The sequence below is a fragment of the Podarcis pityusensis genome (genome assembly GCF_964106645.2).
Source record: "Podarcis pityusensis genome assembly, chromosome: 14".
In the NCBI taxonomy this organism is placed as follows: domain Eukaryota; kingdom Metazoa; phylum Chordata; class Lepidosauria; order Squamata; family Lacertidae; genus Podarcis; species Podarcis pityusensis.
In genome coordinates this window covers 40,203,790-40,222,329 of record NC_138039.1, presented here as the reverse complement: position 1 = coordinate 40,222,329, position 18,540 = coordinate 40,203,790, and the positions used below count along the sequence as shown (strand labels likewise).

The 18,540-nt window shown below is 43.1% G+C and overlaps 1 protein-coding gene and 1 long non-coding RNA gene across 6 annotated transcripts; both read left to right on the top strand.

Moving 5' to 3' along the window:
* Positions 1 to 59: 59 nt before the first annotated feature.
* On the top strand, positions 60 to 12,755 carry DTWD1 (DTW domain containing 1). Of its 5 annotated transcripts, none has more exons than XM_080980527.1 (5): positions 60 to 282; positions 5,759 to 6,012; positions 7,015 to 7,158; positions 9,944 to 10,214; positions 11,991 to 12,755. In XM_080980527.1, exons 2-5 carry the CDS (start codon positions 5,836 to 5,838, stop codon positions 12,215 to 12,217), a joined length of 819 nt encoding a protein of 272 aa, XP_080836653.1. In that variant the 5' UTR covers positions 60 to 282; positions 5,759 to 5,835; the 3' UTR covers positions 12,218 to 12,755. The 5 variants fall into 5 exon arrangements, with proteins under 5 accessions (XP_080836653.1, XP_080836649.1, XP_080836650.1 ...); XM_080980523.1 differs by having other exon boundaries at positions 5,705 to 6,012; XM_080980524.1 differs by lacking the exon at positions 60 to 282 and adding an exon at positions 858 to 956 and having other exon boundaries at positions 5,705 to 6,012.
* Positions 12,756 to 13,364: 609 nt separating this feature from the next.
* LOC308462730 lies at positions 13,365 to 16,606 on the top strand. The gene is made up of 2 exons (XR_013979276.1): positions 13,365 to 14,845; positions 14,876 to 16,606. It is a non-coding gene; the product is annotated as an uncharacterized lncRNA (long non-coding RNA).
* Positions 16,607 to 18,540: the final 1,934 nt, after the last annotated feature.

Genomic DNA, 18,540 nt, shown 5'->3' with positions numbered 1-18,540 from the left:
TCGCCCTCCGTCCTCCACCTCAAATCCTTCCGGCCTTCCCCGCTGGCCCCGGCCCTTGAGTTCCGATCTCGAGGCAGGTATCTCGACAAATATATATATATTTAGCTACGCAAAGATATATACACGCACGTTTCCGGGTGTGGGTGTTTGTGTGGCGGCTGCTGCTGCTGCAACGCGGTGGTAGCGGAGACAGACGTCGTTTTCTACGGTGCAGTGGCTGTGACTGACACCCCCCTCCAACCTTGAGGAGGCGGAGGGAAGAACCCCTAGGCTTTGCAAAAAGTAGGTTGGCTTCCCTTTTCTTCGGGAAAGGGGTGCTCGTTGTAACGAGACCGAAGTGCTGCTCTCTATTTATTTGGGGATCCGGAGGGGGGGGGGTGCGGGAGGGGGTTGGAGGCCCCGAAGATCTCCCATTAAGGAGGGGAGGGCAATGGAGGTTTTCCTTGTCCCCCCCCCCCCCGAGGTGCTTCCTCGGACCCTCTCCCAAGTTGCTTCTTTGCCCGATCCTGTGCATGGTTTAACAAAAGCGATAGTAATGTGTGAGATCGTAACAGTTGTTGTTTTGTATTCGCACCAATTTACAACAGGAACGCACAGCAATAATCATCATGATAAAGTTACAGATAGGTAGCCGTGTTGGTCTGCCATAGTCAAAATAAAAAAAATCCTTCCAATAGCACCTTTAAGACCAACTAAGTTAGTTCTTGGTATGAGCTTTCGTGTGCAAGCACACTTCTTCTTCAGGTATCTTCTTCTTCTTCTTCAGGTATCTGAAGAAGTGTGCTTGCACACGAAAGCTCATACCAAGAACTAACTTAGTTGGTCTTAAAGGTGCTACTGGAAGGATTTTTTTTATTTCATCATGATAAAAACGCAGTGCGAGCGATCAGCTTAAGAGCTGATAAATTTCAAAGTGTAAACAAGATTTGATGGATGCAGTAATGGAATACTGAACGGTATAGTTTTTGTAATTACAGTATTATTATTATTTATACCCCGCCCATCTGGCTGGGTTTCCCCAGCCACTCTGGGTGGTTCCCAACAGAATATTAAAAACATGATAAACGATGAAACTTTAAAAACTTCCCTAAACAGGGCTGCCTTCAGATGTGTTCTAAAAGTCAGGTAGTTGTTTATTTCCTTGACATCTGATGGGAGGGCGCAACACAGGGCAGGCACCACTACTGAGAAGGCCCTCTGCCTGGTTTCCTGTAACCTCACTTCTTATATGCAGGGATTTAGTATATGTAAAATGAACCATGGAAAGAGAAGAAGGGAAGTCATTGATGTCTTAAGGATGTAAAAGGAGTATTTTAAATTGTAAAACAGAAAACTTAATAAAATTATATACCAAAAAAAGAGAGAGCAGTGATGCAAAACATAGAATGCATTCATTCGAAAGTTCTGATGGATCCAATATGGAACTTACTTTCGAGCAAGCATGTGTTTACCCATTGTTTTCATTGAGGTTTATTCTAAGGTAAGTACGCATAGGATTGTGGCCTTAAAATCGAAATGGTGCTTTTAGAGCAAGCAGGCCCCAGTAATTTTGGTGAAGAACAATGTACTTCTCCTGGGCTTGCAGGTTTACAGTTTGATTTTAGAGTGTTGATCACCCTGTAGGATTTACCCTCAAGGAAATGCATGTAGGCCTTAGTTCTTAATAAAGTTAAGCAAAGATGTGTTTTGGAGCTTAAAGCAATATGGGCACAGGTTTTCAGACAACTTGACCTTGGGCATCTAGTCGATGTGATGCCTAAACTTTGTTATGAGGCAAAATGAAAACCTGGAGTCTCCTCAACTGCAAGAATACAGTATTTGCTTACTCTCCAGTCACTTAAGGCTGTGTTTATAACAACAGAGCACACATTGAATAGATCAACCTTTCTCAACTTCAGGTCCTCATCTGTTGTTAGACTACAACTCCCATCATTCCTGGCTAGCAGAACCAGTGATCAGGGATGATTTGAGTAGGCAACAAGATACAATGAAGATAAGGACTGGGTCACTGGGGGAAATCAGAATTCTCCAACTGCTTTGATCTCCTTTGGTTGCAAACAACACCCAGTTATTGTACCACTCCAGTGAATTACCAGTGTGGTTCCTGAACATGTGGAAGTCATTTCTTCCCCTTCCCGCATTTTCTCAAAATGTTGTAGAATGATCCTCAGTTGTACTTTCCTAGTTGCTGAACTGCTTGATTTTAGAAAGCAGCAAGTACTTCCAGCATCTGTGAGAAAGGCATGATCTTATATTTCCTGTGTGTGGTATTAGTGCAATCCACAAGTTGGGCTGGTGTTGAATTGGAGGAGGGAGACTTAGAAGTGGAATCTGTCATTTTAAATATTAGCTAAGAAATCTTGGTAATGGTTATGGACCTGCATACACACTGCACCTTTAAAACACATTTGAAGTGCATCTCCCTACCCCCCCCCAAAAAAAAGAATTCTGGGCAATGTATTTACCTCTTTTATTGTTACAATTCCCAGCAACCTGTTGACAAACTACAGTGCCAAGAATTATTTGAGGGGAGAAATGTGCTTTAAAGGTATACAGTGGTACCTTGGGTTACATACACTTCAGGTTACAGACTCCGCTAACCCAGAAATAGTACCTCGGGTTAAGAACTTTGCTTCAGGATGAGAACAGAAATCGTCCTCTGGCAGCAGCAGGAGGCCCCATTAGCTAAAGTGGTGCTTCAGGTTAAGAACAGTTTCAGGTTAAGAACGGACCTCCGGAACGAATTAAGTACTTAACCTGAGGTACCACTGTAGTGTGTATGCAGTCCAAGTAACAGTGATCCAACTTGGCTTTAAGGTTCTTGGCCAGAAATTTGCGACTGTGATCAGCAGTTGGAATGAAGCATTCATTAATACAAGATGTGCCTGAGTTCCACTGACAAAATGTGAAAGATGTAATTTATTTGCTCAACTTTGCAGGTACAGTGATACCTTGGTTCTCAAACTTCATCCGTTCCGGAAGTCCATTCCAAAACCAAAGCATCCTTTCTCATAGAAAGTAATGCAAAACGGATTAATCTGTTTCAGACTTTTAAAAACAACCCCTAAAACAGCAATTTAACATAAATTATCTAACGAGACCATTGATGCATAAAATGAAAGCAATAATCAATGTACTGTACTATAAAATAAGACAGTATTGTAGATGATAAAAACTACAATTAATTTTTTTTCTTACCTGCACTGATAATAGTCATTCTTTGGATGGGGGGCTTTTATCCATTCCCGCAGTCACACAATCAATCAATCAGTAGCTGAACTGGGTTCCACACAGTCACAAAAACAAATGAACCGAAAAAGCCTCAAAAACAAAAACGCAAAATAAATAACAAAAACAAAAAGCGCCAAACTTAATCCGTTCTGGAAGTCTGTTTGACTTCCGATATGTTCGAAAATCAAGGTGCAGCTTGTGATTGGTGCAGGCGCCCCGGAAACAGTATTCGACAGCTGCATTGGACATTCAGCTTCCAAAAAACATTTGAAAACCGGAACTCTTGCAAGTTTTCAGAGTTTGGGAACCAAGGCGTTTGAGTACCAAGGTGTTTGAGAACCAAGGTACCACTGTACTTTTCCATGAGATCACAGAGGTGTTGCCTTTCCTGTTGTCAGCAGTATCCACTATGGATATATATGGATATATATGGCTAATGGAGTACATTAGAATCTGGGTGGCTTGTTGCAAAAATCCAAAAAGGTTCCTGTACCTTCAGAAGTTAGGTGATGTATTTTGCATCTGGCCACCCTAGGTACAATACCTTGTGCCAGAACCTCTGTGCTCTGAGTGAAGAAAGAACTAGCTTGAACACAACTGAGATGGTTCATGGGAAGAAACCTGCACGGTCTTAGTTTCATACGCCTGTGCGCATATCCCCCTCCCTCCATGTAATGTGTGGCATAGGTGCTGCATATGTTAACTTGTCTCAAGCAATGTAAATTCAGAGTGACAACTTTGCAGGTACATTTTCAGGAGACTGTGGAAGTTTTTGCCTTTCCTTTGTTAGCAGCGTTCACCCGTATGGTCTCAATGACAGCCCTTTGGGGCTTCAGATTTAAACACCAATCTGCCATGAGACATTATAGTAAAACGAATCAGTTTGTAGGCTGGGAATGCATAACAAATTAAAATAACTTCCTGCTCTCTCGCTGAGGAATCTGCGTGGTTAGAAGGTTTTAGCCCAAACCTGAGATGCTTTCTTCGCACACTTTGCAAGCTTTCCAGAGTAAACGGACTCAATTTTTTCCCCCATTCAGGAGGAGAAAGCACTAAAACTGCAAATTGGAAGTGAGGTTTGTTACATGAAAACAACAAAAACAAATTTAGTACCGTTGCTGTGTTCTTCCACCAAGAAAAGTGACGGTTCCAAGTTTTGTGAAGCTGGAAAGTTATCGCTTTCTTTAAAAAGTACCACTACATAAACAGCCATTACAAATGTTAACTCCAGACGGTTGGCAAAATATATAAACTAGCAATGTTCCGTGGACAATGTTTACAGAGAAAATGTTATAATTGCTTTGTTTTTGCATTTGTAGGGCTACTTGACTTTTCCAAAGGTTTGGGTTGTGGTACATGCATTTACCTGGAGCGAAGCCACCCCACTGAACTCAGTGGGTCTTATTTCTGAGTAAACATATATAAGATTGCACTGTTATAGGCTAAATAACCTGCTTATCTGTAATTTTGTCTCGGCCATTCAAGATAAGCACCTTAATGTATTCATATTTATGCATAAGTGTCTGTCTACCTAGTTACCTATTTGTTTTTAAGTGTTTTCCCACCACCTGGCCCACTAAGGCCCTTAAGTGACTTAGGAAATAAGAATACAGTAACATAAGAAGCCCAGCAAAATACATTTACAAATACAGCTAAATTGGTTTTTTTAAAAAACACATTGTCATATCAGTGTAGGAAACTACTGTGTTGTACTCATCAGTTGGGCCCTAGAATTAAAACCCTAGAGAAGCAGATATTTAAACTATTGAGAAGCAGATGTTTAACAACCAAGGCTTAAGCAGGAGATAATTCTCAAAATCTGCCTATGAGAGATGTGGGACAAAAGGTAGATCCTGCTTTCCATTGGATTACCTTATGGCCCAATGTGGGGAAGAAGGACTGTAGCTCACTGGCAAGAGTGTTTGCTTTAAATGCAGACAGTCTCTAGGCAGGGCTAGGGAGAGACTCTGCCAATCATTGCAGGCAGTACTGAGCTATGGTCCAGTGGCCTGACTCTGTATCAGGCAGCTTCCAATATTCCTCCTAAGCCACTGTCATGCATTGAATTAGGTGTTTTGCACACTCCACTGCAAACCAACCTAAATGCAGGCTAGCGGTGTCACATCAGAAGCTGAATCTGGCTTTTTGGCAGGCCCAGTCAGCACTAAAAAAATGTACTAAATTAAATACACGTCCCCCCCCCCCCAAAGATACGTGTATGCAGTCATCGGGAAGACATTAAGACCGCAATCTTGTACCCAGTCCTCAGAAGATATGTCCCACCATAAAGTGTTCCAAAAAAGAAGACCTTCAAAAAGCACCCCTAGTTTTTTGTTTTTGTTTTTTAAAATCAAACTAGCCATTGACTTAAGTTGATCTAAAATCATAAAAGTTTTGCTGTGACTGTTAAAATGTTTCTGTGAAAATTGGCCCTTGTTGAAAGCTGCTGTGATTTTTATTCTCCCTGTAACAGGTCCAAGGATATTACTTGAAAGTAAGATGTCTTTCAATTCACCTGTGATTTCAGAAGATGACCAAAAGAGCCACCAGGGAATAAAAAGAAATTTTGAAGGCCTGAATAGTTTAGATTCACAGACTACGTCGATGTTGCAGGAAACACCACTTGAAAACCTGCATCTAGCACCTCAGACTGTTCTTGAAAGAGCCCCAAAACAAGGGAGATCAAAATGTCCCAGATGTAATAGTTCAAGGATGTTCTATTGTTACACATGCTATGTTCCAGTTGAAACTGTTCCCACTGGAGAAATTCCTGTTGTGAAGGTTAGTGCAAGATATATCTTATTTTTGATCTAATTTGTCAATTTTAGCAAGTTTTGGTCACAGTGAATCATTCTAATAAACGAACTGGGGAAGAATGAAGTGAGACTCATGTTTTTGCAATATAGTTTTAAAAACAAGCTGCGGCAACCCAAAACTCTGTTTTTCTTCAGAGCTTGCTACAGGCTTGCCAAACTCTAGTGGTACAAGAAGAAGAGGGGCCCCTGATTCCAGATGGAATCCCTAGTACTGCAAATCAGTTGCTATCCAAGGTCCTTTTTAATAGGAAAGTTGTCTTTCTGAGAACTTGGAGATGACCTCCAGTTAGAGTAGGTTGGGTAAAAGGCAGTAACATATTTCATTCAGTCAGTCTGCACCCTGCTGCTTTGACCCATAGGGCTCAGAAACAATTTATTTTGGTGGAAGTTGTCTGGTCATTGTGTGTTCCCACTGCTTTAAGCAGATCTGCTGAGGAAAGCAGTGATTTTTAATATGCACTGATGCAAAGTGTGTGTATCTTGTGCACTGCTGCCTGTAAGGTAAAGGTAAAGGGACCCCTGACCATTAGGTCCAGTCGTGACCGACTCTGGGGTTGCGGCGCTCATCTCGCTTTATTGGCCGAGGGAGCCGGCGTACAGCTTCCGGGTCATGTGGCCAGCATGACTAAGCCGCTTCTGGCGAACCAGAGCAGAGCACGGAAACGCCGTTTACCTTCCCGCCGGAGCGGTACCTATTTATCTACTTGCACTTTGACGTGCTTTCGAACTGCTAGGTTGGCAGGAGCAGGGACCGAGCAACGGGAGCTCACCCCGTCGCGGGGATTCAAACTGCTGACCTTCTGATCGGCAAGTCCTAGGCTCTGTGGTTTAACCCACAGCGCCACCCGCGTCCCCTCTGCTGCCTGTACCCAAATGCAAAATGTTCAGCCAGTTACTTACTTTTTCTTATGAAATGGAATGGGGAGTGCCTTTGCTTCAATATATGTACTTGTGCTCTTGGTTGCAGCTTCCATTGAAAATTGACATCATTAAGCATCCCAATGAAACGGATGGCAAAAGCACAGCTGTACATGCCAAGCTCCTGGCGCCCGAAGAAGTTACCATTTACACATATCCTTGTATTCCAGACTACGAAGGAATGAGACACGAAGTAAGGGGTTGTTTAGACGTAGCATGGGGGAGATACTTGATTTTTTCCTTCTTCTTTCCTTCTTGCTGATGCCTATGAAATCCACAATGCTGCTAGTGTTCCAAATTTCCACAAAGAGAATATCAGGGCTCACCTGGAGTTTGGAATCCCTTCTGCACATAGAAAAGGGGAAAAATAAGTGGCTTGTTTGCTCCCCCACTCTCCACTTCTCTAAATTATACACCACAATTGCCCAGTTACCATATTTTATATTGCATTTGCCACTTGTATTGGGTTCCTCCTGATTTGACAGGCAAGATATTATACTTTTTGCTTTTCTAAGACCTGATGTACACAATATCTACTCTGGAGATACAGTGGTACCTCGCAAGACGAATGCCTCTCAAGACGAAAAACTTGCAAGACAAAAGAGTTTTTCGTTTTTTGAGTTGCTTCGCGAGACGAATTTCCCTATGGGCTTGCTTCACAAGACGGAAACGTCTTGCAAGTTTGTTTCCTTTTTCTTAAAACCGTTACAGTAATACAGGGTGCATTGCTTGAAGAGGTGCAGTTGCGACTTCGGGGAGCAACTCATAGCACGCGGTGTGGTAGCCTTTTTTGAGGTTTTTGAAGATGTTTTTGAAAAAATTGAAACCGTGCTTCGCAAGACGAAAAAACTCGCAAGACGAAAAAACTCGCAGAACGAATTAATTTCGTCTTGCGAGGCACCACTGTACTTTACCTACAGAGGGAAGGATATGTATGCACCTACGTAGGTCTACACCAGGGACGATTAACCTGTGGCCCTCCACATTTACTTATTAAAATATTTATATACTGCTATGTAATTATATAAAGGTAAAGGGACCCCTGACCATTAGGTCCACTCGTGACCGACTCTGGGGTTGCGGCGCTCATCTCGCTTTATTGGCCGATGGAGCCAGCATACAGCTTCCGGGTCATGTGGCCAGCATGACTAAGCTGCTTCTGGCAAACCAGAGCAGCACACGGAAACACCATTTGCCTTCCCGCCGGAGCAGTACCTATTTATCTACTTGCACTTCGTGCTTTCGAACTGCTAGGTTGGCAGGAGCAGGGACCAAGCAATGGGAGCTCACCCCGTCGCGGAGATTCGAACCGCCAACCTTCTGATTGGCAAGTCCTCGGCTCTGTGGTTTAACCCACAGCGCCACCCACGTCCCACTATGTAATTATATATATATATATAAATCTAAAAACAGAAAGCTAAAAACAGACATCAGTGAGAGCCATGCTTGCACAGAGTTTGAGAGTCATGTGGAGAAAGATGGTTCTTAGGAGATTTGGCATGGTTAGGGTACGGGGTAGAAGGAAGCATTGGTGGAGGACCAAACTAAGCAGGCCAGGGGTGTTGCCCTAAATGCCCTAGTCCATTTGAACAACTTGGGGTCTCCCCGGACTAGGTTCCTGATAGGGACTTGCCCCAGCTAGCTAGATTATAATTAGGCAGGAGCTGGATCTAAATCTCTTCCCCACAACAAGGAAGGAGAATGTGAGCTCTTAGCTGATGAGAGGGAGCAGGGAGGCAATGCCTCTACACAAGGCCTTTTTCCTCAAGAGAATTTTTCTGTGACGAGTTGGAAGGCCTGCAAAATTCTTAATACTTCCCTTGGTGGGGAGACAGAATAGAATACCGCATGGGGACTTCTGAGGTTTTCTGAGGCACCCTGGAGGCGCAGGTTAATTCTGTGTCCAGGGCGGCTGTCTACCAGCTCCACCTAGTACGCAGGCTAAGACCCTACTTGCCCGCAGACTGTCTCACCAGAGTGGTGCATGCTCTACTTATCTCCCGCTTAGACTACTGCAATGCGCTCTATGTGGGGCTACCTTTGAAGGTGACCCGGAAACTGCAATTAATCCAGAATGCGGCAGCTAGACTGGTGACTGGGAGTGGCCACTGGGACCACATAACACCGGTCCTGAGAGATCTGCATTGGCTCCCAGTACACTTCCGAGCACAACTCAAAGTGTTGGTGCTGACCTTTTAAAGCCCTAAACGGCCTCGGTCCTGTATACCTGAAGGAGCTTCTCCACCCCCATCGTTCAGCCCGGATACTGAGATCCAGCGCTGAGGGCCTTCTGGCGGTTCCCTCATTGCGAGAAGTGAGGTTACAGGGGACCAGGCAGAGGGCCTCCTCGGTAGTGGCGCCTGCCCTGTGGAACGCCCTCGCAGCAGATGTCAAGGCAATAAACAACTATTTTACTGTTAAAAGACAACTGAAGGCAGCCTTGTTTAGGGAAGTTTTTAATGTCTGACGCTGTATTGTTTTTAATATTCTGTTGGGAGCTGCCCAGAGTGGCTGAGGAAACCCAGCCAGATGGGTGGGGTATAAATTAATATATAATATAATATAATATAATATAATATAATATAATATAATATAATAATATAATTATAATATAATATAATATAATACTGCGACAAGTTCACTTTTTGTAGGGGTGGGTAGGATGTGACACAAACACACACACACACCCTGCCCACCAGCAGTTTTTGCTTCTGGGTGTCAGAGAAATTGGTTAGTCCAGCTTGTGAGCAGGCAAAGAGTCTGCCCTGCGTCTATCCATTCTTTCCTGCATGTTTTATGAGAGGGAGGATCATGTTACAGCCCTGCCACTTGCTCTTTTGTTGGTTCCTGTTGACATTAGTGTTTATGAAGATGCTGTGCTGAGAGGTAGTTCTGGGTTTTTTTTTAGTAGCTGTGGTACCTTGCACGGATCCCTCCCATCCCAAATAACTCCAACATTGTGTCTGTTTTTCTTCTAGATTGCACTTATCTTTCCTGGGCCTAATTCAGTTTCAATAAATGACATTCCCCTCTGTTTGCAAAACAAATCTAAGAAGAAGGTTGGCTGTGACGAGGACTCACCAGCAGAACCAGTCCTCAAATGTGCGAAAACAGAGTCAGGCAGTGAAAGCGACTTGGGCGAACACCAGTTTCATAGCATGAGCAGAAATGCTCCGTTGAAGAGAATTGTATTTATTGATAGCACCTGGAATCAAACAAACAAAATAATCACAGATGAGAGGCTCCAAGGTATGTTAATACCAAATTCTAAAGCCCAGTGCTGCAGATTAATAAAAGTGCAAATCGAAGGGATGTGCTTGACACATCAGTCTCATTACTGCTATGCATGAACAAATTGAACAATCCATACAGATGAAGCAATGGATCCCCATAGCTATACATGGGCATGGTTCTAGTCGCAATTAAATGCCTTGTGGTCCAACACCAGGTACAGTCCCTTGCATCCAGCCCCTAAGTGGACTGGTTTCCTGATTAGAGAAATGAAATTGTCGTTATATTTATTTATAGCCTGCCTTTTTCGTGTACTGGGACTCAAGGCAGCTTCCACAAATCAAAACAACACAGATAAAACACAAAAGGATAAAAGATTAACGTTAAAATGTAATTAAACTCTAGTAGAATTTTAAAAATATAAGAAACAAATCTATTGAAATAAGGGTAATAAAAATAGAACAGCACTATTAAAACCCTTTCCTTAAAAAACAGTCAGTTCTCAAAGGCTGATTGGAATTAATGATCATCATCAGAGGGTAGAGGGCCTTCTCGGTTGTGGCGCCTGCCCTGTGGAATGCCCTCCCATCAGATGTCAAGGAAATAAACAACTCTCTGACTTTTAGAAGACATCTGAAGGCAGCCCTGTTTAGGGAAGTTTTTAATGTTTGATGTTTTGTTGCTTTTTAAAATTATTATTAATATTAGGAACTGCCCAGAGTGGCTGGGAAAACCCATCCAGATGGGCGGGGTATAAAATTATTATTATTATTATTATTATTATTATTATTATTTATTACAGTGGTTAAGAACTTAATTTGTTCTGGAGGTCCATTCTTAACCTGAAATTGTTCTTAACCTGAGGTCCCACTTTAGCTAATGGGGCCTCCTGCTGCTGCCGCCACACAATTTCTGTTCTCATCCTGAAGCAAAGTTCTTAACCCAAGGTACTATTTCTGGGTTAGCAGAGTCTGTAACCTGAAGTGCCTGTAACCTGAAGCGTCTGTAACCCGAGGTACCACTGTATTATTAGTGGTAGTAGTAGTAGTACCCCACCCATCTGACTCGGTTGCCCCAGCCACTCTGGGCGGTTTCCAACCTATATAAAAAGATAATAAAGAATTAAAAAGCTTCTACCTGCTAGTGCAGGCATAGGCAAACTCGGCCCTCCAGCTGTTTTGAGACTATAATTCCCATCATCCCTGACCACTGGTCCTGTTAGCTAGGGATGATGGAAGTTGTATTCCCAAAATATCTGGAGGGTCGAGTTTGCCTATGCCTGTGCTAGTGGAAAAGCTACTAGAAGGGAGCCTGTCTAACTTTTCTAGAAAGGGGGTTTCAAAATCTGTGAGCAGCCACCAACCAGGTCCTCTCTGTCTTCCCACCAACCATGCCTGTGAGGGTGGTGGGACCAAAGATCTTAAAAGCCTGGGCAGGTTCCTTCAGATAGCCTTGGCCATAACCAACACTTGAGATTGCCCGGAAACAGACCAGTAGCCACCCGAGCTGTTGTAACAAGGGAGTTGCATGCTTCCTATAACCAGAGCTCCCCTCTGCCTGAGAGCGTCTGGCAACGGTTCTTAACCTGTGGGTCCCCAGATGTTGTTGGACTACAACTCCCATCATCCCTGAGCTCTGGCCTTGCTAGCTAGGGATGATGGGAGTTGAAGTCCAACAACATCTGGGGACCCACAGGTTGAAAACCTCTGTATCAGTCTGTTACCAGTAGCTGATTTGAGACATATGTACAATTTAGCGCATACATGTTCCGTTTCGTTACCTCTCTTAATGCAGGATTGCTGCAAATTGAACTGAAGTCGCGGAAAACCTGCTTTTGGCGTCATCAGAAAGGAAAGCCAGAGACGTACCTGTCTACCATCGAAGCAATTTATTATTTCCTAGTCGACTATCATAAGGAATTCTTGAAAGAAAAATATGAAGGACAGTATGACAACCTCCTTTTCTTCTTCTCGTTTATGTACAAATTGATAAAAAATGCCAAGTCAGCAGGAAAAGACTAGGGCAATACTGTATATTTTTCATGTGAATAACAAAAACCAACCCCCTAAAATATTCCTTATGATCCATTGTACTTTATGCTTTTAAACTTATTAGTAACAATTGAATTAAATAAATTGCACATTTGGCTAGAGGGTTTTTTTGTTTGTTTGTAAGAATGCAAAATGTTCCTGTCCTTTTTAGTTCAATCCTAAATCCAAACCCATGACTTATCATCTGAGGCAAATCTCTCTTATGGTTGCCAAGAGACTCCAAATGGTCTGGGGACTTTACTGCCCTTGCTACATTTGAACATATTTTTTTATAAGCACCAATTTGGATGTTTGGAGGGTTTATATCAACTTACATATTTTAGAGAGAAGTACTGATGGCTGTTATGTTTTCAATGCGAACTGACAGCGTATATTGTTTTGTTGGGGGGATTTTCTGTCTCTTTTATCTTCCCCCACTTCTTTGCTAAATTTGACACTTAAAAAAAAGCTGGACTGTTATGGGAGTGTTGCCTGAAATAAAACTGAGCCCGTTGCCTCTAAATAGAAATGTTTTCAGACTGTAATAAGCAGGGAAAATGCCAACATAGAGTCTCTTTTCTTAAACATAGTAAAACTTAGTTCAGCTGTTTCACTCTATAGGAATGCGCACTTCACTGTCAGGGATGACTTAATCCCGGTGATGTAACTGTTTACTAAAAAATGATTGGAACAATATTTCAGTAGACCAAAAAAAATAAATAACAAAAATCCAGGCTAATGTATTCAGCAGGATGCCAATGGTAAACATGCTTGGGTCTAAATTAAGCTGTAAAATTGCTTTGGTAATATTATAATAGCAGGTTTACTATAATGACTACTTCTATGTCCATTTCAGGTTGACAGCTTTGGTACTGCCAAACAAGTTTCCTGCTGGATTCTGAAATAAATTTACCAGGAGAAACATACATTTGCAGAGAAAGGTGCATTTCCTTCCAACTAAAGTTGGAAGGCTTGCAACGGAATTAAGGGTCCTCTGCCCACAGCTGAGCCAGTGGCGTAGCGTGGGGGATGCAGGGGGGGGCTGGTCGCACCGGGCGCAACATCTGGGGGGGCGCGCTCGCACTCGCAGCTCTCTGCCCCTACCTGGCTCACTCTCTCTCACTGCAGTGCTGGCTGTGCAAATCCGATCCGAGCCGCTGGGTTGCCGCCCACTGTGGAGGGGGTGGGTGCCAGGCGTGCGGTGCGGAGAGAGAGCGAGGGACTATCTGGGGGAGGGACAGTGCAGCGGCCGCCCAGTGCAGCGCTGAGCGCGGGAGAGAACCACACCAGACCAGACCAGGCAGCAGCAAGAAGAAGCTGGCAGCGGCGGCAGGTTAGGGGTTAGGGGGCGCAAATTACTTGCCTTGCCCCAGGTGCTGACAACCCACGCTACGCCGCTGAGCTGAGCCCTGCACTTTACATTGCAAATGAAGCAATTATTAGACAGTCGTACCTTGGTTCTCGAACGCCTTGGTACTTGTATGTTTTGGCTCCCGAACGCCACAAACCCAGAAGTAAGTGTTTTGGTTTGCAAACGTTTTTTGGAAGCCGAACGTCCGACGCAGCTTCTGCTTGACTTTAGGAAGCTCCTGCAGCCAATCGGAAGCCACACCTTGGTTTTTTAACCATTCCAGGAGTTGAACGGATTCCCAGAACGGATTCAGTTTGAGAACCAAGGTACCACTGTACTGTGTGTGAGCTGTAGAGCCACATTGGGGGAAGCAGCAGAAGAACAGACATTAACTCCTTCAAATGGTTTTCCCCCACTCCCCAACAAACAGTGCATTAAAACTGAAGTACACGTGTTACAAGTGCTTCCTAACCTCTACCCAAAGCCCTTGTTTATTAAGAAGATTGCAGGCTTGATACACAACACATTTCGTACAGGAGATGTTACTATTGGCCTAACAATCTGTTTAAAGGTGATGTGCCAAATCCACAGTTACCAAAGGACCATCTGTGTTCTTCTCCTCCTCTTTGGAACAACTCATTTAATACAAGTACCAGTTGTGATTTAAAGGCACACATCCTTAACCATATTAACAGCTAGTTACTTAACTCGTTTCAGTAAATATCATTGATCAAATGCAGGGATACAAAAAAAATCTGATTTTTCACTAAAGGCAAAATATATGATTCCAGAAGCAGTTCCAGTGGGTTTGTTCCTGAGGAGTGGTGATGTTTAGAAGTATGCCTAAGTTTCATTCAGTGACAGTGCCTAGAATTATTTCCATTTCCTTTGCCCTTTAACTCTTTTTCTTAAGGTCCACAATGAGGTACAGAAACCATAGGCAGGTGGTGAGAGAAACGGAGCAAAGTTTCTAAATTACTATAGTGAAATAAATGAAGTCATTGAACATTTGATTTTGATTTAACTTACACATTAATTTCTTCTTTTGATTATTTAGGCTGTCGTCTTCTTCTTTGGCGATCACTTGTAGCTGAGTAAGATTGACCATATTAGATACTTTCCAGGTTCCTGCTCCTTCAAGAATATAGCTAGGGGAAACTAGAATTGTGCTACTGATCTTCCAAGGAAATAAGTTGGCCCTGGGCAAAATTTTCCCCTCCTTCCCATTGAAACTATTTTGGTCATATTGATCCATCTAGCACAGTACAGTTTCCTTCAACTGTTAGCTGCTCTCCAAGATCAGAAGTCAGCTGAGATCCTTTTAACTGGAAGTGCCAGGGATTCATCCTGGCACCTTTGACATGCAAATCGGGGGATGTACCACTGAACTACAGGCCCTGGCCCATTGCTTAAGTCACACTTGCATTTTATGATGGGGTGGGGAACCTGGGGCCCTCCCAATGTTGTTGGACTCCAACTTCCATTATCCTTGAACCTCCTCTTCTCTGGTGATCATTCGTAGCCAAGTAAGATTGTCTTCCAAGAAGACTGTCTTAACAGTGAGTCCGTAAGTGACTGTGGAGGCCAATTCTGGATCCACACGTCCTTCCATGGTGGGGACATAGGTTTCCAGGCGGGAGTTGATCACGGTGAGGGTTTGCCAAGGGTGCCTTTCTCTTAGCTCATTTCTCCCTTTTGTCCTGAGTTCAAGCGTCTTCAAAGTCCATGACACCTTTGGTAAAGGCTGTTCTCCAATTGGAGCACTCGCAGGCCAGTGTTTCCCAGTTGTCGATGTTTATACTACTTTTTAAAGATTTGCCTTAAGAGATCTTTAAACCTCTTTTGTTGACCACCAGCATTATGCTTTCTATTTTGAAGTTCGGAATAGAATAGTTGCTTTGGAAGACTGTACAAGGCTGTACAAAGCATCTTACTCCTAGTTCTTGCTGTGATCTAGCATGCATTGATAGGGCTTGCACTAGAGCCTTATCATTCTGAAAAGGGATAGAATTTCTATGGTATCGGTGTTTGGTAAAAGGAACTGTATTGAAATGTGTTGTTGCAATAGCAGGTAAGGAGAGTCCTGCTAGATTAGACTGAAGGCCTATCAATGCCAGAGTCCTTTGGCCAAGTCATGTGGCTTGCTAGATGGTTTGGGGAAGTTTATACACAGTGCCTGGGCTGGGCTCTTCTCCATCTGCCATCAGATGTCAGTTGTCTCTAAAATGACATTTCATTTTGGTATCTCAACTGATAGTTGTTCTCCCTGATCAATTAAAACCACGTATGCTAAGTGGCCCTCCTCACAGCAATTTATGGTAGTTAGGCCTATGAAATTAATTGTGCATGGTGCGAAGAAGTACTTCTATTTAAGGATAACAACAGGAAGATTTAAAGAAGGAACTATTGGAAACTCAAGGCAGTAGAAACGTAAGATGATTAGAGCCCCACTGAACTTGAAGCATGGGAAGCCCCAACAAAAATTTATAATTTGGCAGAATATTTGGACTATATGATATGTATTTGTGTAATTTGGAGTACTTAATGTGATTTGATTGGATTGTTAAAATGGATATATATATATATATATATATATATATATATATATATATATGAAGTACTTCTATTTATCCTATATGTATCGCCAATCAGTTTTGTAGGGAGAGCCCAAAATTCAGGTGTTTGGGGAGGGCAGAGTAGGAAGATAGTTTATTTCCCCAGTATGGGCAAAATCTAACATTTGTTTCATTTGCACACACAAAAATGTAGAGCTGACCAGCTGGGGTTAACGTATTCATCTAATGGTGATATAGCAGAATACAGGCTCAGGGTACGTAGAATAACCCCTATTTAGACATGTAGTCTGCAGTCCAGTACATAGTGAAGAATCGTCCTTAAGGCTCACTGGATGGTAGCCTATGTTGCTAAAACCACTAATGTTATACAAAACTGTGTCATGTTTTTACAGCAAGAAATATCTTCAACAGTCATCTCTCTAATAAATTGCAACAGCAAATGCTTTCACCATCCATGTGTTGTTGTTTTTTATTGCTGTCAAGAAAAGGGCATCTTGGCTTTGCGCAATAATTAATACTGTTTCCAGTGAATGACTTTTGATTGTCTCTCTGACATTTTCATCTCTCTGTGTGTTGTTAAACAAGGACTCCTTTGAACTTTTCCCAGGAAAGTCTCTAAAGCAGCTTTGTGGAAGATTACTGGGCTATAATGGAAAGGGAAAGGAATCCATCCACTGGAAACGCACATCAAAGCGACCCCCTGACCCAATGGATTCTTAACAATCAGTCCGAAGAGGCAAAACATAATTCATTTTCTTCCAAATCACGTTTCTTTGAAAACATTTTTAGTGTAAAAGTAGAGACAGATAAAACCTTATATAAACAAGTGTCGGTTTACTTTTAGAGTGTGTTACAATTCAGTTTACTCCTCTGTGACTCTGTGAGTCAAAGATCCTCTAGTGGACATTTAAACGTGCTTCTCTGCAAAAAAGAGAGAGGTCTAACCATTTTCTCCACCAGCTGCAACCTCTTGCATTGCAACTGATGCTGCTTTAGAGACTTTCCCTGACTTAAGCAGCTGTGGTTTTTTTCTTTTCTTTTTTAAAATGAGGCTAATGAGAAGTGGAGGGGTCATTGGAACAAACACAGAAGGCATGATTTCCAATATATGAGATGTCCATTTCATCATAGCCAGTCACTTTGAGGAGCAGTTGGTGGGTGGCAAAGCAAGCCATCACTCCCTTGAAATGGGCTGCTGCTACAAGGCCTAGAGCCTATCCACCACTGCTTCTCTACCCTGTCCTTGGTCTGGCAGCTGATGGCACTTCTCCATACCATAGCTGTCAACATTCAGATTTGAAAATAAGGGATCAGCAGCCTCGAAAATAAGGGATCAGCAGCCTCACCTGTCCCGGGGACAGTCTACGGGATATCTAACAATCCAGGATAGCAGTGGGAAGCAGCGGGAAACGGCACTGGAATTTCCCACAAAAAAAGGGGAAGGTTGACAGCTATGCTCCAGACCCAAATTGGCCCATCCCTTTCACCATCCTCTGTGCCATAACTACAATTGCAAAGTTTGAGAAATAAGCTGCAAAAGATGTCATTTGAATTTTTAATTACAGAGATTTACATTTCCAACTACAAAGGCACAGAAGCCAGAAAAATAAAGATAAAAGGTAAAGGACCCCTGGACGGTTAAGTCAAAGGCGACTATGGGGTTGTGGCACTCATCTCGCTATCAGGCCGAGGAAGTCAGCGTTTGTCCACACACAGCTTTCCAGGTCATGTGGCCAGCATGACGAAACCGCTTCTGGCGCAAAGGAACACCGTGATGGAAGCCAGAGCACATGGAGACACCGTTTGCCTTCCTGTCGCAGCGGGACCTATTTATCTACTTGCACTGGCGTGCTTGCAAACTACTAGGTTGGCAGGAGCTGGGAGCTCACCCCGTCACATGCGCTCTGGCACTCGTCACGGTGTTCCGTTGCACCAGAAGTGGCTTAGTCCATCTGGCCACATGACGTGGAAAGCTGTCTGTGGGCAAATGCCGGCTCCCTTGACCTGAAAGCAAGATGAGTGCTGCAACCTCATAGTCGCCTTTGACTGGACTTAACCGCCCAGGGGTCCTTTACCTTTACAGAACCCACAAATTACTAACATGATCCAATGCCTCAGGTTCTTCTAGCTGTCTTTTGGACACAGCTGTATATATAAAAAAGTCTCCACCCACCACCAAACTTATTTCCTAAACAATACCAAATTATGGACGCAATCCAGTCAAAGTTGCCCTCTTTTTAGTTCCCTTGATTTCAAAATGCTCAACTTTCTGTGCTGTCTTATTCCTGATATTTGTAAGCTGCTCCAGGAGCTCTTCTGTAGTTGAAGAGCAAGGTACAAATAATGTATTAAACAAGTTACAATAAATAAACTCAACCAATGAAATT

What these genes read in the sequence shown, in the direction of transcription:
- DTWD1 (XM_080980523.1), top strand. Translation starts at nt 5,731, where the DNA reads ATGTCTTTCAATTCACCTGTGATTTCAGAAGATGACCAAAAGAGCCAC. An exon ending in GAGAAATTCCTGTTGTGAAG is followed by an intron (nt 6,013 to 7,014) that starts GTTAGTGCAAGA and finishes TCTTGGTTGCAG; the next exon opens with CTTCCATTGAAAATTGACAT. An exon ending in CACAGATGAGAGGCTCCAAG is followed by an intron (nt 10,215 to 11,990) that starts GTATGTTAATAC and finishes CTCTTAATGCAG; the next exon opens with GATTGCTGCAAATTGAACTG.